The sequence below is a fragment of the Pituophis catenifer genome, unplaced genomic scaffold (assembly GCF_029215685.1).
Source record: "Pituophis catenifer annectens isolate HBS135680 unplaced genomic scaffold, rPitCat1.0.hap2 SCAF_15, whole genome shotgun sequence".
Taxonomy (NCBI): Eukaryota; Metazoa; Chordata; class Lepidosauria; order Squamata; family Colubridae; genus Pituophis; species Pituophis catenifer.
In genome coordinates this window covers 7,294,551-7,321,111 of record NW_027256895.1, presented here as the reverse complement: position 1 = coordinate 7,321,111, position 26,561 = coordinate 7,294,551, and the positions used below count along the sequence as shown (strand labels likewise).

Below are 26,561 nucleotides of genomic sequence, written 5' to 3'. Positions count from 1 at the left end.
CACTGGGACTTTCTATTCTAATTGAGCCATGGTGGCGCAGTGGTTAGAGTGCAGTATTGCAGGCTACTTCTGCTGCCTGCCGGCTGCCTGCAGTTTGACATTTCAAATCTCACCAGGCTCAAGGTTGACTCAGCCTTCTATCCTTCCAAGGTGGGTAAAATGAAGACCCAGATTGATGGGGGCAGTATGCTGACTCTGTAAACCGCTTAGAGAGGGTTGTAAAGCACTGTCAAGCGGTATATACAGTAAGTCTGAGTGCTATTGCTATTCATTTTTACTAGCAGTTTTTTCTAGTGAGAAAAAACACATGGAATGCTAATTCCTCTTTATGAGGTGCTTCCTGTGGTTTATGAAAACTGTAAGTGTTTAGTCTCTGCCGAAGAATTCGAGCCCGACGAGAGTACCATAAAGGGCTGATTGAAAGCAGATTGAAAGTATGAAAAACCATGAAAATGTCTCTGCAAACTTTGGACATAGTTTAAGACAATAACTGAAATATACTAATAGCAACCAAAAAAGTTACATTATGATAGTGAAATTCAACAGGTGTGTTGAAAGGGACAAAGGATTAGGTTGAAGAATCTTGGAATCTAGTGAAATTGCAGGAAAATGAGCATTTGTTTTGAAATGAGCAATAATATATCTTAATCAAAAATATTCTACATAAATTGTTCTTTAACTATATATTTCCTGAGAATAGCAAACTGTCTTTCTATTCCTTTTTTTCAGGAATTTCTCTGAACCAAAAATATCACACAATATGCTAATTCTTCTTTATGAGTTGCTCCCTGTGGTTGAGCTGTGGCCGCAAAATAATGATGTAGCATTTTGGCAAAAATATGCATCCCAGTAATGCAGCACTGGAGGCCAAGATGGAGAAGACCTCCACAGATACCATGGCTTTGCCTTTTGTGCTCAGATAGGCTGGAAAGAAGGAGATCCACACACTGCAAAAGGCCAACATGCTGAAGGTGATGAACTTGGCTTCATTAAAACTATCAGGTAATTTACGGGCAAGGAAAGCCACAATAAAGCTGGCGATGGCCAACATTCCCATGTAGCCCAAGACACAGTAGAAGAAGAAAGATGACCCCTCATTGCATTGTAAAATCATTTCTTGGAGCGCTGAGTGCTTGTCCAACTCAGGGAATGGAGGTGATGTTGACAACCAAAGGATACAAATACATACCTGGAAGAGAGAGCAGGAAAGGACAGTAGAAAAAGCCAATCTTTTCCCCACCCATTTCCTCATATGAGATCCTGGTTTAGTGGCCATGAAGGCAACAACCACGGTGATGGTTTTGGCCAGGACACTAGAAATGGCCACTGAGAAGGTGATACCAAACGTTGATTGTCGGAGAAGGCAGGTCAGTTTGCCAGGTTGGCTGAGGAAGAGCAAAGAGGAGAGAAAACAGAGCAGAAGAGAGACAAGGAGGGTGTAGGTGAGTGACCGGTTGTTGGCTTTGACAATGGGAGTATCCCTGTGCTTAATAAAAGTTCCAAGAACCCAGGAAGTCAGGAAGAAGAAACAAAGAGCTGCTGAGACTAATCCAATTCCTAAGGTTTCTTCAAAGGTTAGAAACACCATTGGTTTCAGGATACATCCATTCTTTTCTTCATTTGGATAATGATCTTCTGAACACTCAAGACAGTCATCCATATCTGGAAAGAAAAATCAAGGAAATTTGTCATCTAGGCATTCCAGCTTATTGAAAAATAGTTTCTGAGTGGGTATTATTCATTTTGAATTGTTTTCACTCATGTTTCTATCAATATGCAGGGCTTTTTTTTTTCATTGTTTTATTTAGCATTGTCATCAATGGAAATTCAGTGGGAATGGTACTTGTTCTTTCAAGTACAGTTGTTTCAAGAATTTTTAAATGTATTTTATTATAGACAATCCGACCTTTCCCCATAATTAAAGTTGTGAGTGCTCTACAGGGGTGGGTTTCACTTACCTTTACCACTGGTGTATCACCCTCCCACCTGCTCGTTTTGCATGCCCATGCTGTCCGCACATGCGCCTGGCCTTTTGCGCATGAACTTTGCTCACTCATACACCTTCTGCACATGCCTAAATAGCACGATATTGAGTTGAGGCAGGTGGGCGGGTAGGTGGGTCCACCTGCATTCGCTGCTACCAGTTCGTCTGAACCGGTGCGAACCGGCTGAATCCCACCTCTGGTGCTCTACTGTATCACTGGAGGATTTTAGGAAGAGGCTGGACACCCACTTGTCATAAATGATATCGGGCTTCCTGCTCAAGCAAGGGTTGGACTAGGAAAGTTCATCCCTTCCAACTCTGTCATTCTATGTTCTAAATTAATGGCCAATCTACTCCACCACATTTTAAATGGCTGCTGGATCTCCCATTCAAATAGTAAATATGCTTACCTGGACTTAAAAGGGTTATATTTCATCACAGGTGATGAAGATAGAATAGAATAGAATAGAATAGAATAGAATAGAATAGAATAGAATAGAATAGAATAGAATAGAATAGAATAGAATAGAATAGAATAGAATAGAATAGAATAACCTGAATAGGGGTCTTCGAGGTCTTCCAGTCCAACCCCCTGCTTAGGCAGGAAACCATACACCACTTCAGACAAATGGTTATTCAACATCTTCTTAAAAACTTCCAGTGTTTGAGCATTCACAACTTTTGGAGGCAAGTTGTTCCACTGATGAATTGTTCTAACTGTCAGGAAATTTCTCCTTAGTTCTAAGTTTCTTCTCTCCTTGATTAGTTTCCACCCATGGTTTCTTGTCCTACCCTCAGGTGCTTTGCATAATAGTTTGGCTCCCTCTTCTTTGTGTCAGCCCCTGAGATATTGAAAGGCTGCTATCATGTCTCCCCTAGTCCTTCTTTTCATTAATGTAGACATACCCAGTACCTGCAAATGTTCTTCATATGTTTTAGCCTCCAGTCCCCTAATCATCTTTGTGCTCTTCTCTGCACTCTTTCTAGAGTCTCCACATCTTGATACAGATGATAATGTAAGTCAGGTAACACCAAGATACATTTTTAAAAAATGCTTAATATATCCCGAATTTATAAAAATCATGATAATTTGTTTGCTGAGTGAAGAACTTTGACGAAATGAACAACTAACGCAAAGGAGTGTCTATGGAGATTCTCAGTTCATGGTTGTCCCAGGTGGTTTTTTAAAAAGTGAACTGAACTTTTCCTTTCTTTTTCCTTGAAGAGGTTTTGCTTCTTATCCAAGAAGCTTCTTCAGTTCTGTTTACAATAGTTTACAACAAACTAAAGAGGCTTCTTGGATGAGAAGCAAAACATCTTCACGAAAAAACAAAGAAAGTCCACTTGCCTTTTGGAAAACCACCTTTGGGATAATGCAAATGAGGTTGACCATGTGAAAAGTAAATACATAATTGTTAGGAATATGATTATTAACTAACTTGTTGGGTTGGCAATATATAAACCATCAATGTATGTTTGCATTATATTGTATTGTATTGCATAGCTTTAAGACTGCTGTATTGCATCATACTATGTACAGATTGGTTAACTCTATTGCCAATGTCCTTAAGAGGGAGCTAGAAACATGGCTTGTTCTCTGATATCTCTATCTGACTTACTGTCTTACTGTTTGCAACTCTAGAAGAACTGTTTACTGTGTATGATTAATACAACTGGTATGAAGACTTTATTTATTGGACTGTGTAAACTATAACACGACTCAGTGTATCTGTGTGGTGCTGTGCTTATTCATAACTACTCTCAACCGCTTTCATGTGCACACCCTTGCTACTCAAGGGTTATTTCTTAACAATAATTATAGATATAAAATCTATCGCTCAATGGATATGTGTGTGTATGTGTATGTACACACATACAGGCATACATACACACAAACACATACGAACACATTTACATTTAAAGGAAATAGTATCTGGCAGAATTTTATGGGCAATGTTTCTTAAACAACAGATTGTGATGCACAGGTAAAGAAATGATTGTTCACCTTGAAGCAGGGATGAAATCCAGCAAGTTCTAACAAGTTCTGGAGAACTGGTAGCGGAAATTTTGAGTAGTTCAGAGAACCGGCAAATACCACCTCTGGCTGGCCCCAGAGTAGGGTGGGAATGGAGATTTTCAACATCCTTCCCCCAGGAGGGGAGGGAATGGAGACTTTGCAGTATCCTTCCCTTGCCACACCCAACAAGCCACACCCACAGAACCGGTAAGGAAAAAAATTGGATTTCATCCCGGCCCTGAAGGACTCATAAAACTACTAATTATATGCAGCTTGTTACACTTTGCTGGACTGTGTATAATGGAAAATTTGGTGGAATATCCAACCTACCAGTCTGATTTGAAATCTTTCCTTCTGGGCAGGGAACACAGTCGTAGCAACAGAATGGTTTTCCTTCAAAACCTTTCTTCCAGTATCCAGGGGAGCAATGATCATTACACTGAGAAAATGGAAGAACCTGGTGATAAACATAAATGCTTTTGAAAAGGGAGGTTTTTAAAACAGTTCCAAATTACCTGCTTTGTGGGAAGAAAGAATACTTGCCTTCCAAAAGGATTACTGAATCTTATCTAGTTGGATTTATGCTATCCTTTAAAAAGATGTTGAAATTACAAAGGTTGTGCAACAGGAATCAGTAAATAAATTAGTGTGGCATGAACCTTATGGAAACAATGTGACTCCTGTGATTTCAAGGGGAAATTCAAATATGAAAATCTGGCTTTTCCTTGTAATATTTTTTTAAAATCGTAAATGCTTGATAATGGACAGCATTTGTACAAAATATGCCATTTTCTTCAGTCAAAAACCAAAATTAGATTTCAAAAGAGACTATGTTCAATATATGGGATTGTGGTACAGTCAATTAAATGTGACCCCCCCCCAAGATTTCAAATGGAAATGCAATATGGAAATATAAATATCTGTAATGTCCTCATCAACTCGTAAAGCATTCCTGGCCTGCTCTCGAGTTGCTATAGGCAAGGGGAATGGGAAACCGACAAAGCAGCATGGCAGCCAAAAACAGAAGTACATTCCAGACATATTTCTCTCAAGGCTGTCTCCTAGGGTTACCAACAGTGGCTGGAGGGGAGTGATCTCTACAGCCTGCAAAATTGCTCTGTTGGCAAATGTGATTAATGACACACCCTAGAGGGAGTGGGGAAACAGGGTCATGACTGGTGTGTAAATTACGTGGGGTCAGAGTTGGCTTCACTTGCTACTATACTTGGAAGAGCCTTGATGACGCAGTGGACTAAACTGCTGCTGTTAAAGTAGTACTTAGCTGCCAGCTCCCTGCAATTACTGTGAGTTTAATTCTCACCAGGCTCAAGGTTGACTCAGCCTTCCATCCTTTCGAGGTAGGTAAAATGAGGACCCGGTTTGTAGGGGCAATAAGCTGACTTTGTATAAAATAGAACACTGCTCAGGGGGGTCCAAAAAGCCCTACTAAACAGGTATATACAAAAGTATGAAGGCTATTGCTTAATGCATTGTAAGGCGCCCCGAGTCCTGAGAAGGGCGGCATATATAAATTGAACTAATAATAAATAATATTCATATTTCAATTCTAAATATATATAACATCTTTCTCTTTCAGTAGAAAGAAACAAATGGGAAACCATACGATTGTAAAAATGAAATGATTAATAATTTATTATCTTTGAAATCTAGATAATGACAAGTTTTTCTCTTTTTTTGAATTTTTGTAGAAATGAATAAGTTGTGATTTAGAGGATTATATGGGCAAAACTATTTGGTTTAGTGGGAGAGTTTAATGAGTAACATAAGAGGGAAAATTATTTGGTTTATTACTATTGGCAAATATAACTAATTGACTTGTAAGAAATTGGATTGCATGGAAATAATTGGAAGATTTATGTTCATACTGATTATTATACAAAAAAAAGATAGTTATATAATTAACTGATTTATACTCAAATGTTGGATTTATATTCAACAATTGTAATGTTACATAACCAACCAATGTGAGGATAGATATAAAAATAGATGACAATAATATAGATAGAAGCAAAAAATTGAATTTGATTAAGATTAAGATTAGAGATGAGAATGAACGGTACTATTGGGGTTTTTTTAAAAAAAAAATTAGGTAAGGAATACCTATGGCAAAAAGGAAATATAAAAATTGTAAATTTAATTGAAATGATAAAATATTGTTTAAATTTGTGAACCGGCCAAACACTCTGTTCAAAGAAAATGCATTGTATGTTTGTATGTGTGTTTGTCTAAAAAAAAAACAACAACTTTTATATATAAAAAAAGAGTTGGTTTTACTTGGAACATGCCAGCATGAAGCTCCTAATAAATAACTTGATTTCTTTTGAAGCTTGGCTCGAGGCTCATGATTTAATTAGGGCATCCATCAGAACCCTGACAGTCCTTTTATCAATTTGGGTAAATGCTGGAACATGGTCAGCATTTCTACAGAATATAGGTATTTTTTTTTTAATTTCAGAAAGAGAAATTAGATTTATAAAGACACGATGTCTTAGTTTATAGTCATCTTCCTGGTATCATAATGGATCTCAATATAGTCTATTAAATGTGCCCTTACCTGATTAAAAGCTGGATGCCAGACAATCCTGTCTTCATCAATGAATAATTCCTTCCCTTTTGGAGCATGAGGACCTACGTTTCCAACTCTGACTCTCTGAAAGGATCTGTTTGGAAAAGGGATGAAATTAATGATGTCGAATCCACCCATTGCTTCTCCTTTGTCATTCAGGAATATTGTCTCTCCAGCTGAATTGTTAAAAGAAATGCCTTGAAGAAATGAATGGAGCTAATTGACAGAGAATGAAAAAGAGAGGGAGTTGAAAGGATAATAATGGAGAATAGACCATCATATTCAGGTTTCATTCACATATTCTTCCCATTTTTGTAACAATGATCAAATGAATAAATCTAGAAATAGATCGTAAATATTGCATGTATATGTACAGATCATCATCTTCTTTTAACAGTCCCATAATCCCTTGCAGGGTGGAATCTGGGCAACTGAATGTTTACTGGCTGGATGCCCTTCCTGTCACCAATGCAGAGTTTTGTTCAGCAAATATATTCTCATTGTGGCCAGACAGAGAGAAATATCTGCCTCTACCTAGGATCGAACTCACAGCCTCCTGATTGTGAGGAGAGAGCTCCACCTCTAGGCCACCGCACCACTCATGTATATGTACAGATCTATTCTATTATTAAATACATATTATTTTGGGGAATGATAAAAAGCAACATCAAAGAACCAAAGCAGTCTTTTGAAGATGATGTAAAATCACTATTTTTTTTTTAAAAAAGAAACAATTAAATCTAGACAGTATCTGATCTTATCCTCATCTTTTCCTTCTTTAATTGGTACCCATCTATTTTGGAACCCGGGACAGACAAATTTGATGAAGGCACAACTGAAAAGGAGTCCATCTCATACATTCCTCTTGAGTTGTGATAGTAACAGAATGCTCAGTTTCTCCACCTTAAAAGTTCTATTTTTCTACTATTCTCAACTATTAACCTTCTCATCGTTCCCATCACCCATCTCCTTCCACTTATGACTGTATGACTGTAACCTTGTTGCTTGAATCCTTACGATTTATACTGATTGTTTCTTAATATGATTTGATAGCTTATTTGTACCCTATGGCTATCATTAAGTTTGTACCTTATGATTCTTGATGAACGTATCTTGTCTTTTTATGTACACTGAGAGCATATGCACCAAAGACAAATTCCTTGTGTGTCCAATCACACTTGAACAATAAAGAATTCTATTCTATTCTATTCTGTTCTGTTCTGTTCTGTTCTGTTCTGTTCTGTTCTGTTCTGTTCTGTTCTGTTCTATTCTATTCTATTCTATTCTATTCTATTCTATTCTATTCTATTCTATTCTATTCATGAGCGAAAGAGAAGTAACTTGGGTATTGGTTATTTTGGGAGATGCCAAAATGGAAGTGATCAAGTGACTTCATTTTAACCCTCTCTTTCTGTGCAAACCATGATGAGTTCCTACATAAACCCTATTAACATCATTATCCTTTAATTGTGATTTAATATTAATCATGGTTTATATAGTAGCTTCTCAATGATCATAGATTAACTTGATTCTACAAGAATAAAATAGAAAGACTTTCGACACTGGGTTGGAAACATAATTCTACATCAAAATGCTCTTTACAATAAAAATAGACAAACAAACCCTGTCCAATGCAGAGAGAATACCTGCCAAGCTTGCAGATCTGGAAAGTCAGTTTTTTTACCCATCATAGTTTTTCTCCTATTGAACCCTGACATGAGTAGAGCTTGCAAAGCATGAGCCACAGCATAAACAGAATTGTAGACACTGTAGCTTTGGCCAGTCATTTCCATTTCAAAGAAAGGTCCAGGAAGATCCTCCAGCTTCATCTCCTCAGTACACTGAGTATTGTCCATTCCTTGTAATTCTGGTTTTGGAAAAGAACAATCAAATGATTGTTTCCAAACATTCTGCCGAAACCCATCTCTTTTGTCTGAAAGAGGATTTATGGTCTGAAGAAACTCCTTGAAACCTGCAACTGCTGTTGAATGAACAGTGAAGGAAAGGGCCCCACGGAACGTCTGGAGATCCCATGTGATTTGAAGGCCTGATAATGCAAAATCAATCTGTGCAGTCATGATCCACACCTTTCTAAACAATGCAATTTCCTTGCTTTCGGGATCTACCAGAAAAATATCAGCTTTGAGAGTCATTATTATCGTTGATCCTCCATAAAGAAGAACTGTATTGGTTTCGCTATTCATCAAATTAAGGGAAGTACTAGTAATTTGATGATAAAGTTCTTGGTAGTGTTCCAAATTGACAACTGGTGAAACTCTTTGTATGTATGATGAGCAGATGCCATTCTGTGAAAGTAAGGGCTGCATTTTCTGTAAGAAATTTTCTCCATTGTTGTTATTTACAGCAAAAATACCAACCCATGTCCATCTGAAGTGATGAAGCAGTTGGACAATCCCAATGTACTGATGGTTCTCTTTTGGGGCCATGAAATAAAGTGAAGATCGCTTACTGGTCTGAAATTCCTCTTGGGCTAATGAGCCGTAGGTCAGCTAAAAGAAAGCAGAATAATATTCTGTTCAGTTGTTAGTTCTTGATGTGATCTTTCCCTATCAAGGAATCATGACATGTATCTAAGGAAGTATCAGCACTGCCTCTGCTTAGAATTCTTTATTGGCCAAGTGTTATTAGACACACAAGGAATTTGTCTCCAGTGCATAAGCACAGTATACATACAACAATAGGGATAGATCATTATCATAGTCATTGTAAAAATTCATTTATCATAAAACATTAGATATAAACAGTGGTGGGTTGCTACAGGTTCACCCCGGATTGGATGAACCAGTAGCGACACCGGTGGGACGCTCCGCCCACACACCTGGACGTCTCTGTGCATGCACTTGAGTGTGTGCCCACGAGCACCAAAAAGTTCAATTTTGAGCGGCCGAAATTGAAACCCACTACTGGATACAACACTTAGTGATGGTCATGGGTACTAAATAAACAATCAACATAAATCATACTAGGATACTAAGTAATCAAGAGCCTTGATAGTACAGTGGTTTAGTGCACCCTGTTATTAACACAGCTGCCTGCAATTTCTGCTGGTTCGAATCTCTCCAAGGCTCAAGGTTGACTCAGCCTTCCATCCTTTCTAAGGTAGGTGAAATGAGGACCCAGTTTGTGGGGGCAATAAGCTGACTTTGTATAAAATATACAAAAGAATGAAGGCTATTGCTTAACGCATTGTAAGCCGCCCTGAGTCTCCGGAGAAAGGCGGCATATAAATCAAATTTTAAAAAAAATCAAAAAAAAAATCAGTATAAACCGTAAGATACAAGCAATTAAGTTATAGTCATAAGCAGATAAGGTGATAGGTAATAGGGAAGATGAGAATAATGCTGCCTTTCTAGATAGTTTGACAGTGTTGTGGGAATTAGTTGTTTAGCAGAGTGATGGCATGGGGGAAAAACTATCCTTGTGTCTAGTTATTCTGATGTGCAGTACCCTACAGCATTGTTTTGAGGGTAGAAGTTAAAACAGTTCATGTCCAGGATGTGAGGGGTCTGTAGATATTTTCACAGCCCTCTTTCTGGATTGTGTACAGGTCCTCAATGAAAGGCAGATTGGTAGCAATTGTTTTTTCTGCAGTTCTAATTATCTGTTGAAGTCTGAGTTTGTCTTACTTGGTTGCGGTGCCAAACCAGACAATTCTAGAGGTGCAGATGACAGATTCAATAATTCCTCTGTAGAACTGAATCAACAGCTCCTTGGGCAACCTGAGCTTCCTGAGTTGGCTGCCTCCGCTGCGACTCCTAAGTTAAACGATCCTTGCTTCCATTTGTTGCAAAAGGTACAGTTTTATTAGAAGTCAAGAGAATTACAGTAGAGCAAAGCCAGAACTGAGGTTTGTTTGCCAAAATCTCTAAGTTTAACTTCCTTCCCCTGTATCACTTCCCACTGTTGGTTTCCCATTGTCCAATCATATACAATTGAAGTGTTTTGGAAACAATCAATCAATCAGAATAGAGCTGGTCATCTTCTAGTCCAAAACCCTGCTCAAGGAGGAGACCTTATACAATATGAGATAAGTGGCTGTCCAGTCTCTGTCAAGGTTCCAGGTAATACATCCCATTCAATAAGAACTCCCAGGCAGGCGTATTCCTCAAAGAACATTTTATTGGGATATATCAAATTGGCAAAGACTTAATTTAATTTAATTTAATTTAATTATTTCAATTTATATGCCGCCTTTCTCCGAAGACTCAGGGCCGCTTACAATGCGTTCAAAAAACCATTTTAAAACCATTTAAAAAATAAAACATTAAAACCCATTCACACCATTCATGGCCGGATCTCACACGATCGCAACAGCGAGATCAACGGCCCCAGACCTACCGGAAAAGCCAGGTCTTCACCGCTTTTGGGAAGGCCAATAGGGTGGGGGTGATCCGGACCTCAGGAAGTAACTGGTTCCAGAGACTTGATGGAAAACCGGTTCTAAGTTCTCACCAGTTTTACACTCAATTAAAAGCAAAAATTTGTCACTTCCCCCCAGAATCACATGGTCCAATGAGCATGTAGTCCAGTTGCTAGGCGACCTCACCTGCACCAACATCCTTGATTTCCAGGGGAAAGAATTTTATTTAGGCTACAATACCCCAGCTATCTCTATACCCCACTCCTTGGCCCCTTAGCTCCAGGCTGTGTCAGCCCTGAAGCAGTGAGAAGAGAAATCTCCATAGAGAAAAGCTACAAGGAGAAAATGGCCACAGTTAGGCCAACTTCAGGGTTAACAGTCTCTTCTGAAAAGGGTCTCTTCCACTGGGTCTCTTCCACTGGGTCTTGCCGGTATGCAACTGAATGCCATTCCCAGCTGTCTGACCTTGAGTAGCTATGGTGAATAGTTAGTCTTCCCACCCACCCAACTCCTAAACAGCTTCTTCCACTGACAGTTCATGACAGACTGGCACTGAGCAATAGCAATGTGCAGGTTGTTGTTGCTGTTAGTTGAGAAGTCATGTCTGACCCATTGTGACCCCATGGACAACGTTCCTCCAGGTCTTCCTGTCCTCTACCATCTTCTGGAATCCATTTAGGCTCATGCCTACTGCTTCAGTGACTCCATCCAGCCACCTTGTCGTCCCCTTCTTCTTTTGCCCTCAAACGTTCCCAGCATTAGGCTCTTCTCCAGTGAGTCCTTCCTTCTCATTAGGTGGCCAAAGTATTTCAGTTTCCTCTTCAGGATCTGGCCTTCCAAAGAGCAGTCAGGGTTGATCTCCTCTAGGACTGACTGGTTTGATTGCCTTGCAGTGCAAGGAACTTGCAAGAGTCTTCTCCAGCACCATACTTCAAAAGCCTCAATTATTTTGCACTCAGCCTTTCTTTTGGACAAACTTTCACAGCCATGCATTGCAACTGGGAAAATCATAGCCTTGACTATACACACTTCTGTTGGTAGGATGATGTCTCTACTTTTTAGTATGCTGTCTAGATTTGCCATAGCTTTCCTCCCCAGGAGCAAGCTTCTTTTAATTTCTTGGCTGTAGTCCTCATCTGCGGTGATCTTGGAGCCCAGGAAAATAAAATCTGTCACTACCTCTACTCTTCCTCATCTATTTGCCAGGAATTGAGAGGGTGGATGCCATGTGCAGGTGGGAGATGGCAATTCTGACAGGAATGTTTTTTTTCCTGGAATTCCTCTAAATATAGGATGGAATTTCCTGGAATCATTTCAAACACATATAATAGATCAATGGTTTTTAATAGGAGCAGAGAGAACTATATTAAATGTTCCCTTAGATATGGATGATCCTGAATATTTTGGGACATTCACTTCTAGGTTTGCATTGTAGTTTCCCCCAAAAAGTGCTAAGTACTCTATCTTACATCCTACAGAAATTTGCAATATAAATCTAAGTCTTATAACTGATGATCAGGAATTATGCCATAATAACAAAAAACATATAGAATTTTTCTCCCCAGCCATACATATTTACCTGTGGAATCTTGAAGGAACTTACAATTTCATCCATATAATATGAAGTAGTAGAACCTAACCCTCCAATGATGGCCATGAGATTCTTCTGGTTATCACATTTGTAGTTCAGATAAAATTCCTGAGATTTGAAAAGCAAATCCAAAGTGGTGCGATAGGTCATTCTAGGATTGTGATAACTGTCATAGATGTGGAACCCAAGGGTGATGTTAGGTAAGATCTGTGGGTCCTCGTTGATCTTCTTCACAGCAAAGACCAAGGCAAGGATGTGCTGGTAGAATTTGATTATTACACTACAAATAATTTAAATAAACCCATTGAAAAAAGTGACAATTATTGTAAGGTGACATTACTTCTCTATGAATAAAAATCTGTTCTGGCTCTGTTGGAGCTAGGAAGATAATAGCCTTTCTAAAAAGGTCAATGATTTACCCAAAGTTCAAATTGATCTTTTTTTCCATAGTATTCCCATGATTTACAACGCCTATCTAATCCCAAATATTTTGTACTTTTTAGACAGTTTGCAATTATTGTTTGCAACATTGATGCATTATAACAAATAAAATGAGTTACTGGGTTGTTTTTTTTTAAGGTACCCCATTTATTTCTCCCAGTTTAGCACAAAAAAGAATATGAACTGATTCAGGAGGTGTTATTTGTTGTATGTTTTGTTAGGACCCTGTGCTAATGTGAACAGCATTATTGGAAGTAACCTCTGCGAAGGGCAGAAGGTCAGCTCAATTGGATTGCTGATAGTTCGATTAGCACCTCAAGTACTGTTCTACCATGTAGTTTAATCTCTCTACTCCCCCATTGGTGCTCGGATGGAATGCCGAGCTAAGGCCCTGAGACTATCCTTAAGCTCACTAAATGTTCTTCCAAAACATATTACACCAAAATGTCATTCATTTCATGAGAAAAACTTTAATGTGATGTAAAAAAACAACAACAACCCAACCTATTTCTACCCCACGACTACATTTGAAACATGGAGAATGTTTAGATTCCATATGGAACTACTTCTACTTCAGAGTAAAATGAACTTTTACTCATTTAAGCAATTTTTGAAAATCTGATTAAGATTAGAAAAAGGGGGAAAAAATCCTACATTGGTAAGTCAAAAGGTTCCACAGAGGGATGCTCCTTAAATTCAGTTTCATAACTGTGGTAAATGATGTGAGACAATATCCCACCGATGACAAGATCACCAGGATGGTACCACTCATGTGGGACAGCCAAAACATCATTTTCAGGGCAGCTGAGAGCAATTACTTTGTGTTCCAAGAACATCAGAAGGAACAACATCTTCTCTGTTTATTAAAGATGAAAATATATGTGTTTTCCATCCTATGCATAGAGAAGCATAGATTCCAATGATTAATCAAATGATTAATTCAAGGTTTAGATCTGGGAAGGCAACTAAATGAGAAGATCTATCATTTTCTAACAGAAGATCCAAGTGAGTCAAAGTTGTATCTTGGTTTATCACTGGGGTTTTTAATAGAGACTGTGGCAGAAGAAAAGAAGGGAGAGATCTTGAAGAAATGAATCTAGCAGACCCCTTATTCCCTCTTGTGCCAAACTCCCTGGGGTTCAAGAACAATTTTATAACCTAATATATACCTTGGTGATTGTTCATTTAAATATCCTTCTTTGCCCTCTTTGATGTTTTGAAGTAGCTAGAATAATATGATGATTCCTTATAGAGATAATTATTTTGTTTTTTGGTGAAAAAATAACCGACTTGTTCAACTCTTTTTGAAACAAGCAAATGCCAAAAATGTTGTATCAGTGAGTTTAGTGATATGAAACAGGCTTAATTAATCTTCTAGAGCAGTGGTTCTCAACCTTCCTAATGCCGCGACCCTTTAATACAGTTCCTCATGTTGTGGTGACCCCCAACCAGGGGTGGGTTCTAAATTTTTTTACTACCGGTTCTGTGGGTGTGGCTTATTTTGTGGGCGTGGCTTGGAGGTCATGTGACCGAGTGGGCGTGGCTATCTGGTCATGTGACCGGGTGGCCATGGCTATGTGTATAGGGACTACTCAGAGGGCTGAAAAAGAGTCATTTCTGACAGGTCCTCGCACTTTTGACTGGTCCTCACACTTATGACCATCCTCACATTTATGCCTGTGCAGCATTCTTAACAACCATGTCACTCATTTCACAACTGCTTCTCTTCAACATGGTATAAGATAGGGCAAAAAACGTAAAATGTGAGGACAGTCGTAAATTCGAGGACTGGTCAAAAGTGCGAGGGCCAGTCAAAAATAACTTTTTCAGCCCTCTGAGTAGTCCCTGTGCACAAAAGGACTACCCAGAGGGCTGAAAAATGTGATTTCTGACAGGTCCTCGCACTTTTGACCGGTCTTCGCACTTATGACTGGTCATCATTTATGCCCATTGTAGCATTCTTAACAACCATGTCACTCATTTCACAACTGCTTCTCTTCACCATGGTGACAAGATAGGGCAAAAACGTAAAATGTGAGGACAGTCGTAAGTTCGAGGACTGGTCAAAAGTGTGAGGACCAGTGAAAAATAACTTTTTCAGCCCTCTGAGTAGTCCATATGCATAAAAGGATACAGCAATAGAGAGGGATGAAGGAAGGGAAGGGAAATTAGAATAGGAGTGAAGGTAAGAGAGGGAGGAAGAGAGGAGGAGAAGGAGAAAGAGGAAGTAGGGAGAAGAAGAGGGGGGGGAAGAGAAAGTAAGTAAGAAAGAAAAGACAAAGGTGGTAGGTTTGAGGAGAAAGATTGCTGTACAATAAAAAAGATGAAAGGGAAGAAAGCCAACCCCAAACAAATATAAAGATATTAAGATAAAGAATGAATTGTTAAACTTTAAAGAATAAAAGAGAACAAATAGGAATAAATAGCAATAATTAGAAACACACATACAAACATACAATGTATTTTCTTTGAACAGAGTATTTGGCCGGTCCACAAATTTAAACAGTTGTAGGAGGTTAGCAGCCACCCCTTTCCTAGAAGAATGAAATATTTTGGGAAATATTAAAAAGGCAGAATATTATATTTCCCTGGATGAGAAATGGAGAAGCATATTTTACAGACAAAGCAGCTCCCACCTTCCTGCCCCCCACCCTTTGTTAATGGGCCAGAGGCAGAAAGTCAATCCTTTGTCAAAGGACATTTGCAACACAATAGCAACAGAAACTAACACAATGGGCCCCATCAAGCCATGTGATCCTGTCCACTATTAAAACATCTTTCCAAACAGTCTCCATGTTTCTAGTGTCTTTTTCCCCACTTGGAGCAGAACCCAGAAGGATATTTCTTCCAACACAGTATTTAGTCATTTCAATTAAATTTATAATTTCTATATTTCCTTTTTACCATATTTATTCCTCAACTATTTTTTTAAAAAACCAATATTACCCTTCATCCTCATCTCTAATCTTAATCAAATTCAATTTTTCCCTTCTATTCTATATTATACCCCTTTGCATTGTCATCTATTTTTATATCCATCCTCACATTGGTTAATTATGTAATACAGTTGTTTAATACAAATTCAACATTTTAATATAAATCAATTAGTTATATAACTATCTTTTTTGTATATTTATCAATATGAACATGAATATTCCAATTATTTCCATGCAATCCAATTTCTTACAAATCAATTAATTATATTTACCAATAATAATAAACCAAATAATTTCCCCCATATATTCCTCCAAACCACAACTTAACCATTTCTGCTTTCAACACAATATACAATTAATAGTATCTCAATTATTACAATTCCCTAGTTAAATAGAGCTTTTTTTCTTTTGTGTTTTAAAATCTTGAACCTCCTCTTGCCCTAAATTTCCCATTGTTTGCAGTTTTGTACCTACCTTTTTTGGTGAGGAAAAAGAAAAAGAAACCTCTCTGCCTCATTTTGTCACGTTGCAGCTAAGACCCTGCTTTCGCTTTCTCTTTTCAGTATAGCTAGGGGGAAAAAAACTTGCTCCAGGAATTTATCTCTTTGCAGCTAGCTGTTTGAAGCCCCGCGGCAAGAATTTAAAGTTTTTTTCCCTCTAGCCATCAGCTGGGACTCTGGAGCAGCAATAGATTGGGAGTGGGCGGGGTAAGCGAATGGCGACCGGGCGATCCAGCAGAGGCAGAGGGTGAGTGAAGGCGGGGGGGGGCGAGAGAGGGCTTTGGCGACCCTTGGGAAATGGCCGTTCGACCCCCAAAGGGGTCGCGACCCCCAGGTTGAGAACCGCTGTTCTAGAGGTTCCGAATGGAGCTTGGGCCATTTCCTGAGACTCTGGCGCGCAACTCGACGGAAGACCTGGTGGCCGCCTGGGATAGGGCGGCCGCTGGTGCTTTAGATCGGGTCGTGCCTTTGCGGCCTCTGACCCGGCGCCGAATCTTCCCAGCTCCTTGGTTTTTCCGAGGAGCTGAGGGGGATGAAACGCCGGAAAAGACGCCTAGAGAGTAGTTGGAGGGCCAGTCGCTCCGAATCTGATCGTACACTAGTGAGGTCTTATATCAGGACCTACTTAGTGGCGATAAAGGCGGCGAAGTGTAATTACTTTTCCGCTCTTATCGCGTCGGCAGAAAATCGCCCAGCTGCCTTGTTTAGGGTGACTCGCTCCCTTCTCCATCTGGGAGTGCGGGAAGACCCCTTGCAAGGTCGTGCTGAGGATTTTGCGCATTATCTGCATGATAAAGTCGCTCAAATTCGGGAAGGCTTGGACTCTGACTGGGTAGGTACAGGCGGGTTGTCCGAGGTCTGTCTTGAGACGGTTATCTGGGATGAGTTTGACCCTGTGACTCCCGAGGACGTGGACAGGATGCTGGGGAGGTTGAACGCAACCACATGTTTATTGGACCCGTGTCCCTCCTGGTTGGTGCTGGCTACCCGGGAGGTTACACGAGGCTGGCTCCAGAGGATTATAAATGCTTCCTTGAGTGAGGGGTTCTTGCCTCCCACTTTGAAAGAGGCGGTGGTGAGGCCCCTCCTCAAGAAGCCCTCTCTGGACCCAGCTGTTTTAGCAAACTATCGTCCAGTTTCCAACCTTTGCTTCTTGGCGAAGGTTGTTGAGAGTGTGGTTGCGCGACAGCTCCCGCAGTACCTGGATGAAACCGTCTATCTAGATCCGTTCCAGTCCGGCTTCAGGCCCGGGTACAGCATGGAAATGGCATTGGTCGCGTTGGTTGATGATCTCTGGAGGGCTCGGGACAGAGGTTGTTCCTCTGTTCTGGTCCTATTAGATCTCTCAGCGGCTTTTGATACCATCGACCATGGTATCATGCTGCGCCGGTTGGAGGGGTTGGGAGTGGGAGGCACTGTTTTACGGTGGTTCTCCTCCTATCTCTCCGACCGGTCGCAGTCTGTGTTGGCTGGAGGTCGACCTCAAGGCACTTGGTTTGTGGGGTGCCACAGGGGTCGGTCCTCTCGCCTCTCCTGTTCAACATTTATGTGAAGCCGCTGGGCGAGATCATCCGTGGTTTTGGGGTGCAGTGCCATCTGTACACTGATGACACCCAGCTGTACATCTCCACCCCAGACCACCCCAACGATGCCCTTGAAGTGATGTCCCGGTGCCTGGAGGCGGTGCAGGTCTGGATGGGGAGGAACAGGCTCTGACTCAATCCCTCCAAGACTGAGTGGCTGTGGCTGCCGGCGTCCCGATATAGTCAGCTGGTGCCATCGCTGACTATTGGGGGCGAGACATTGGCCCCCACGGAGAGGGCGCGTAACTTGGGTGTCCTCCTGGACGCACGGCTGTCTTTAGAAGAGCATTTGACGGCCGTGGCCAGGGGGGCTTTCTATCAGGTTCGCCTGATACGCCAGTTGCACCCCTTTCTGGATCGGGACTCCCTATGCACGGTCACTCATGCCCTCATTACTTCCCGCCTCGACTACTGCAATGCTCTCTACATGGGGCTCCCCTTGAGGAGCACTCGGAGGCTCCAACTGGTGCAGAATGCGGCCGCGCGGGTACTTATGGGGGCGAAATGGCGCTCCCACGTGACACCTCTCCTGCGCGAGCTGCATTGGCTTCCGGTGGTCTTCCGAGTGCGCTTCAAGGTGTTGGTTCTCATCTTCAAAGCGCTCCATGGCTTAGGACCCAGCTATTTACGAGACCACCTTCTGCCTCCGATAACCTCCCACCGGCCAACACGCTCCCACAGAGAGGGCCTCCTCAGGGTGCCGTCTGTCAGGCAATGTTGGCTGGCGACCCCCTGGGGAAGAGCCTTCTCTGTGGGGGCACCCGCCCTCTGGAATGAGCTACCCCCAGGGATACGACTAATCCCGGACCTCCGGACCTTCCACCGGGCCCTGAAGACTTTTTTATTTCAGCAAGCCGGGCTGGGTTAAAAAATTTTAATTGGGTGAATTTTATGGGTAACGGGGTTTTAAATTGGAGAAGCCTAAGATAATTTAATTTTGTTTTAATGTATTTTAATATTTGTATTGTGTGTTTTTAATTCTGGCTGTTCACCGCCCCAAGTCCTTCGGGAGAGGGGGCGGTATAAAAATTTAATAAATAATAATAATAATAAATAATAATAGAGGTTTTTTTTTCTTTTTTTTTTTTTTGAAAATTTTCTTTATTTTATTTCTCATAAACATGTCTTAAATTTTCAGTCTCTTATTCATTGTTAATCATATTTATTCTATTTTAACTATCATATTAGTTCATTCTTCATCCTAAAAAATTTGAGTATACTCAGGGTTGCTCTTCTACCATTCCATCTCCCTTATTTTACAACAATCCTTCTTCTCCTTCTCTTTTCTTTCCCTTACCTCCCTTCTTCTATCCTCTTCTACTTTCTTCTTTCCTCCTCTCCTTCCCCTTTTCTACTTCCCCTTCCTTCTAGAGTTTTTTCTTCAAATTGTACTGTACATGTCAAACTGGAGGAAATTCATTTAAAAATATACTATGAATTTCTTGCTGTTTTTCTGTTAAATATTTTTTTAATGTTTTATATCACATATTCCATTTCTATGTTTTACAGTGTGTTTTCTAGGTGTCCGAAGTGTTAACATATAAACATCATCATAATCATTATAATCATATATATCAGTGGTGGGTTCCTCCTGGTTTGGCCCAGTTCGGCCGAGCCAGTAGCGGTGACGATATGACATCACCGAACCGGTTCTCTTTGTTCGGGAGCTGGCCCTCCCGCACCCTGCATTATTCTTACCTTTTATTTGGTTCCTTCCCCAATCTATTCGCTGCCTCCTGAATCCCAGCCGATCGGCTAGAAGGAAAAAAAACCTGTTTCAACTTTTGTCGCGGGGCTTCAAAGGGCTGTCCTACAGCTGATCAGTGTTAAAAGGCAGTATGGTGGTAGACCAGTGCGCTTGAAAAACAAATGGGTAGACCGGTGCCTCCAAAAACAAATGGGTAGACCGGAACGCTCCAAGAACAAATGGGTAGACCGGTACAACTCTGCATGCAGTTAAAAGCCTGGTAGACCAGTACCTCTGCTAAATCCTAAAGAATTGTCACATGACCATCAAACCACGGCCACAAAATAAGCCACGCCCACAAAACCAGTAGTAAAAAATGTTAGAACCCACCCCTGATATATACATAAACATATATGCGATAATATCAATCATTATTGAAAAGTATACTATTTTCCACTATAGTATTGATTATATAACCATCAAAATATTTACTCATCAGTTTTTCTTTCTCATGTAGTCCATATTTCACATAAATCCACTGTTCTAACCTCAGTATCTGTCAATTAACTATTTGTAGAATAGTTCCCATGTTATAAAATATTCCGAGTCTTCTTTTCCTTTGATTTTTAGCTATCCATTTCTGCACATTCCAGAATTTTTTTGATTATATCATCATCTATAGAGGTTTGTGGATTTTTCCTGTATTGTGCATATACAGTCCTGGCTGCTGTTAGGATATGTAAAATTAAGTATGTGTTACCCTTATTATAGTTTCCTGGGAGCATGCCCAGCAAGAATTCTCAGTTTTCAAATTTATGTGTTGTTTTGTCATAGTTTCCAACCATGTGTGTATTTTCTTCCAGTATTTTTTTTGCTTTGGGACATGTCCACCACATATGCTGTTTTTTTTCTTCTCTGATAGCCATGCCAAAATCTACCATCTTCTATATCCAGTGAAACACTCACATTTTTTTCTGAGTCCAATTCAAGGTGTCAGTTATCACCTTTAAAGTCCCAATTGCATCAACACATCTCACCCAGTCGAGCTCGGTATCAGTTGAATAAGGAGTTTTGACTGGTGGGATCTAAGAAGAGGGCCTTTCCTCCCATTTTATGGAATATCTTACCTCCAGAACTGAGGCAAGATTCCATTCTTACAGTTTTCTGAAAGTGTGTTAAAGTCTGGCTTTGACAATGAGCATGGGGGAAGATTAATAGATTAAGAGAGTTGGAAGGGACCTTGTGGGTCATCTAGTCCAACCCCCCATCCAAGCAGACCTTACACCTTTTTTGACAGATGGCAGTTCAGTCTCTTCTTGAGAGCTTCCAGTGATGAAGTTCCACAACTTCTGAAGGCAACTTCTGTTCCGTTGGTTGATAGTTCTCACTGTCAGAAAATTTCTCCTTATTTCTAGGTTGAATCTCTCCTTGTTCAGTTTCCATCCATTATTCTTTGTCTGGACTTCAGGTGCTTTGGAAAATGGCTTGACCCCCTCCTCTCTGGGGCAGCCCCACAAATATTGGAAGACTGCTATCCTGTCTCTCTTGGTCCTTCTCTTCACTAGATTAGCCATGCCCAGTTCCTGCAACTGTTCTTTGTATGTTTTAGCCTCCAGCCCGCTAATCGTCCTGGTTACTCTAAAAGTATGTTGCAGCTCTGGGGATGCTTGGTGGTCAAAGGATACTCCTGCTGTCCTGTTAACTTCCTTCCCTTCAAGTTTTAAATTGATGTATTTTTCCATGTAAGATTTAACTTGTTGTTAATCCATTTTAAGCTATGTTTTTTAGTCATGTTTTTATATGGTTTTATTACATAGGGAAAACAGCCCAGAGTCACTTAGGTGAGCCAGATGGTGTAGGTAAAGGTAAAGGTAAAGGTTCCCCTCACACATATGTGCTAGTCGTTCCCGACTCTAGGGGGCGGTGCTCAAATAAAGCCGAAGAGCCAGCGCTGTCTGAAGATGTCTCTGTGGTCATGTGGCAGGCACTGAGGTGCAACTTGTATCATCAGGGCCTGAAACTGTAAGACCAGGGCAAAATCTCAATTTGCTCTGTAAAGTTACTGGTGCCTCCATCACTGACTTTAAGTATGGCTGGGACTGGGTCCATCAGCCTCCAGGACACAGCTTAGAATGGATTGCCAGAATCTTCCCCATGATGGGAGCAAGGCTTTTTCACCTTCTCTTCAACGCTGCATCACCATTTCTTCAGACAACTCCAAGATGAGTTTTCCCTTCAGTCGAACTCCCTATTAGCTGCTGACACTGCTGTGTGTTACTGTGCCCGAAGTCCACACTGACTAATTTTGCTTGCTCTTCTGAGCAAAAACAGGAAGTTGATAGTGACTGTACATTTCTGTTCCATCCAGCAGGTCAACATTCAGACAGCAAAAGCATATGAAATACTAGAGGAAGAACATCAAGATGATGCCAGTGGCATTCAGCTCAAGATGAACACAATAAAACCCATTCTAGTATCCCTGCTACATAGCAAATGTCCTGCTCCTGGAGGCCATCTCAGTCTTGGCAGTGGAGTTCCCCAGGTCCTGAGGGACTTCAATCTGCTTGGCATTGCTGTTTGATCTTGGAAACAGCGAAGGAGTTCCTGGCCATCATGACAGCTATGGGCCTATCCATGCCCAAGTCAAGACTGTGTCACACTCCAGATATGATCTTCTTGTGTGACCAATGACAATGTAATCTGTCAATTGCCCCTCTCTTTAATATTCTTTATTAAATAAATAAAATATTTATTTATTTATTTATTTATTTATTTATTTATTTATTTATTTATTTATTTATTTTGTCAAGCATATATAAGACAACAGATAAAAGAATAAACATAATTTGAATACATGAAAAGGGTAAGTAAAAAGGAATATTAGGGCAGGGACGGTAGGCACGCTGGTGCACTTATGCACGCCCCTTTACAGACCTCTTAGGAATGGGGTGAGGTCAACAGTAGACAGTTTAAGGTTAAAGTTTTGGGGGTTTGGGGAAGAAACTACAGAGTCAGGTAGTGCGTTCCAGGCATTGACCACTCTGTTACTGAAGTCGTATTTTCTGCAATCGAGTTTGGAATGGTTTACCTTGAGTTTGTATCTATTATTTGCTTGTGTATTGTTGTGGTGGAAGCTGAAGTAGTCATTGACAGGTAGGGCATTGTGGCAGATAATTTTATGTACTATGCTTAGGTCAGACTGAAGTTGGCATAGTTCTAAAGTTGTCTAAGCCCAAAATTTGGGGTCTGGTGGCATAAGGTATTTTATTGTGAGTAGAAGAATGGAGGACTCTTCTTGTAAATGCTGGACCTATTCAAATAGTCTTCCCTTGATGACAGATAGACCACCTTATGTTACACTGACTGCAATCTGGAATCAGAGAATCCCTGACAACCTGGACAGGACCCTAGCAATGTTCCCTCTTCTGCCCCATGAGCCTTGACACTCGCCATGGTTAATGGAGGAGCTGAGAGTGAGGTAAAGTGATGCCTAGAGTGCTGCTGGAGGAAAAGAATGAATCTGACCAACCACAGGTCAGAGCTCTGATTAAGACCTACTCTAAGGTCTTAAGGTAAGAGCGGTAAAAAACCAATATTTATCTCCACTTATTGCATCTATGTAGTAGTATTGCCCAATAACCTCCCTAGTCCTTCTCTTCATTAAACTAGACATACCCAGTTCCTGCAACCGTTCTTCATATGTTTTAGCCTCCAGTCCCCTAATCATGTTCAAGATCATCCAGTCCCTCCTCAGAAAGCAGAGCTCAGATTATCATCTTCAGGACTTTGCAGAGGAGCAATTCCTGATGGATCAGATTTGTTCTCAGTTCGAGTCCAAAGATAATGCATGATGTTTGGAAAACAGATTTAACCTGTTATCTGAGAACATTGATGCCATTGGACCTGATGAAATGGAAAGGGTATTTGGGGCAGTCAAAACAACTACTTCCTTATTAATCTTATAATAAGAATAATACTCAACAAATTTTCTGTGACAGAAAGAAAAACTTATATGTTTTCTCTACTGGTCAAGCAGTCTTTTTATTCTTTTTAGAGAGCAATTTCTCCTACTGAGAAAGAACACGCGGTACACTAATTCTTCTTTATGAGTTGCTTCCGGTGGTTGAGCTGTGGCCGCAAAACAATGATGTAGCACTTTGGCAGGAATATGCATCCCAGTAATGCAGCACTTGAGGACAAGATGGAGAAGACCTCCACAGCTACCATGGCTTTTCCTTTTGTGCTCAGATAGGCTGGAAAGAAGGAGATCCACACACTGCAAAAAGCCAACATGCTGAAGGTGATGAACTTGGCTTCATTAAAGCTGTCAGGCAATTTACGGGCAAGAAAAGCTACAATAAAGCTGGCGATGGCCAAGATACCCATGTAGCCCAAGACACAGTAGAAGAAGAAAGCTGACCCCTCATTGCACTGTAAAATCATTTCCTTGAGCTCTGAATGCATGTCCAACTCAGGGAATGGGGGAGATGTTGACAACCAAAGAATACAAATACATACCTGGAAGAGAGAACAGAAAAGGACAGTACAAAAAGCCAATCTTTTCCCCACCCATTTCCTCATCTGAGATCCTGGTTTAGTGGCCATGAAAGCCACAACCACGGTGATAGTTTTGGCCAGTACACTAGAAATGGCCACTGAGAAAGTGATGCCAAAAGCTGATTGTCGGAGAAGGCAAGTCACTTTGCCAGGCTGACTGAGGAAGAACAAAGAGGAGAGAAAACAGAGCAGAAGAGACACAAGGAGGGTGTAGGTGAGGGACCGATTGTTGGCTCTGACAATGGGAGTATCCCTGTGCTTAATAAAAGTTCCAAGAACCCAAGATGTCAAGAAGAAGAAAGAAAGAGCTGCTGAGACTAAACCAATTCCTAAGGTTTCTTCCAAGGTTAGAAACAACACCAATTTCAGGATGCATCCTTTTTTTTCCTTATTTGGATAATGATCTTCTGAACATTCAAAACAATCTTCCATATCTGAGGAAAAAAAGACAAGGAATTCAACATCCATGTATTTCATATTTCTTATAATTACTTTTGAATGTGTGACAACTGTTATTCATTTTTAATTTTTTCCACTGGTCACCAGTATGGTCATGTTTCTATGAAAACAGAAAGCAGAAAAAACAATTACTACCAACCTGCCTTCCATTGAGGACCTGTATACTGCACGAGTCAAACAGGGGGCTGTGAAAACATTTACAGACCCCTCGCATCCTGGACATAAACTGTTTCAACTCCTACCCTCAAAACGACACTATAGAGCACTGCATCCCAGAACAACTAGACACAAGGACAGGTTTTTCCCGAATGCCATCACTCTGCTAAACAAATAAATCCCTCAACACTGTCAAACTAGTTACTAAGTCTGCATTACTATTAACCTTCTCATTGTTCCTATCACCCATCTCCTTCCACTTAGGACTGTATGACTGTAACCTTGTTGCTGGTATCCTTAAGATTTATATTTATTGTTTCCCTATGACTATCATTAAGTGTTGCACCTTTTGATTCTTGATGAATCTATCTTTTCTTTTATGTACACCAAGAGCTTATGCACCAAGACAAATTCCTTGTGTGTCCAATCACATCTGGCCAATAAAGAATTCTATTCTATTCTATTCTAAAATGCAGTTTTTCCTCAATTGTATTATTCAGGGCTGATTATGAAAGAAAGAACAATGAGAAGATTAATTATTCCTTGATAAGCCATCCTTTCTTAAATTTTCAAGTTTTTTTTAATATCGAATATTTGAACTTTTCTCATTTCCCCCCAAAATACGAAGAAAAAAAATGTGATGATGGATATAAGACTTCAGTGACAAGCAGAAGTACTGACTCTGAGGAGCAAAGCACTTTCATTCATTTAAATTCTTTTAACTTTTCTCTTTCCTATAGAACAGGGGTGTCAAACTCAAGGCCTGGGGCCTGGATCCTGCCCCATGAGATGCTTAGATCTGGCCCACAGGCCCACCCTGGATGCAGTGAAGGACCAGCCCATGGTGCCTCTGCCAGTGAAAACAGAGCTTGTGAGGACTGCGTGCAGCCCTCCTGAGCTCTGTTTTTACTGGCAGAAGGTTGCAGGAGGCCATCCACTCTGGCCACGCCCACCCCAGCCCCCCGAGGTCAAGCACAACCCTGATGCGGCCCTCAATGAAATCGAGTTTGACACCGCTGCTATAGAACATACTAAAGGAATAAAGTAAGGAGTGATCAGTCTTTTTATTTGAATAAAATGTGGGGTCTTTAAGCAAATACTGTCACCTACGTTTTCTGTCAAGATAAGAAAGACATATAAGTCAGATCCTGGTACTTTATTGTGGTCTTTGTGATCCTTTTGTGTTCTGTGTAAAAAAATGTTACTTGGTTCTGTAAATATCCAGGGTTCTACTGTATGTCCCTTTGAAGTAGAATATCTGGTCTATTCACAAATTTTCCTCTGTCTGACAAATCTTCGTTTCTTTTCTCTCACATTCAAGTTTTATGAAAGAGAAGGTCTAGAAGATGGCAGCTCAAATGAAAAAAAAAATGTCTTCATGGATTTTCACCTAAGTGACCTGAGTCAAGCAAAAGCCTTTTTCTTGAACTTTACACTATTATTGATTTAAATTTTAACTACAATGCCCATATACTTCAATGATATATTCATATGTGTTTTGTGAAAAGAAGATGTAAGAGACATCAAGGTAATTTTGTTTTTAAAAAATGCTTAATATTTCCTGAGTTTATTTTAATATTTTGTTTCCGTGAACAGCCAAACTAATGCAAACAATTTGAAAATATGAAAAACATATAAATAGTTATAGATCATGTTAGAGGATCTATGGCTCAATGGATAGA

At 40.4% G+C, this 26,561-nt stretch overlaps 2 protein-coding genes across 2 annotated transcripts in view; both read right to left on the bottom strand.

The window, feature by feature from the left end:
• Positions 1–763: 763 nt before the first annotated feature.
• LOC139324852 (vomeronasal type-2 receptor 26-like) lies at positions 764–13,852 on the bottom strand. Its single transcript, XM_070954603.1, has 6 exons — positions 13,656–13,852; positions 12,549–12,840; positions 8,235–9,098; positions 6,577–6,804; positions 4,332–4,458; positions 764–1,662 (listed from the first exon to the last, which is right to left on the bottom strand). Exons 1-6 carry the CDS (start codon positions 13,850–13,852, stop codon positions 764–766), a joined length of 2,607 nt encoding a protein of 868 aa, XP_070810704.1.
• A 9,947-nt stretch (positions 13,853–23,799) lies between these two features.
• LOC139325000 (vomeronasal type-2 receptor 26-like) overlaps positions 23,800–26,561 on the bottom strand; it is an 11,491-nt gene continuing 8,729 nt past the window's right edge. The window contains exon 6 of the mRNA XM_070954787.1: positions 23,800–24,698. Within this exon, the coding sequence (XP_070810888.1) occupies positions 23,800–24,698 (899 nt within the window). The remainder of the gene's footprint in view (positions 24,699–26,561) is intronic.

Bases quoted from the DNA above. Each gene is read 5' to 3' on its own strand.
- LOC139324852 (XM_070954603.1), bottom strand. From the start codon at position 13,852: ATGTTGTTCCTTCTGATGTTCTTGGAACACAAAGTAATTGCTCTCAGC. The intron at 9,099-12,548 runs GTAAATATGTAT...GCTTTCTTTTAG, and splicing joins GTTCCTTCAAGATTCCACAG to CTGACCTACGGCTCATTAGC. The intron at 1,663-4,331 runs GTAGGTTGGATA...TTTTCTTTCCAG, and splicing joins AAAGATTTCAAATCAGACTG to ATATGGATGACTGTCTTGAG.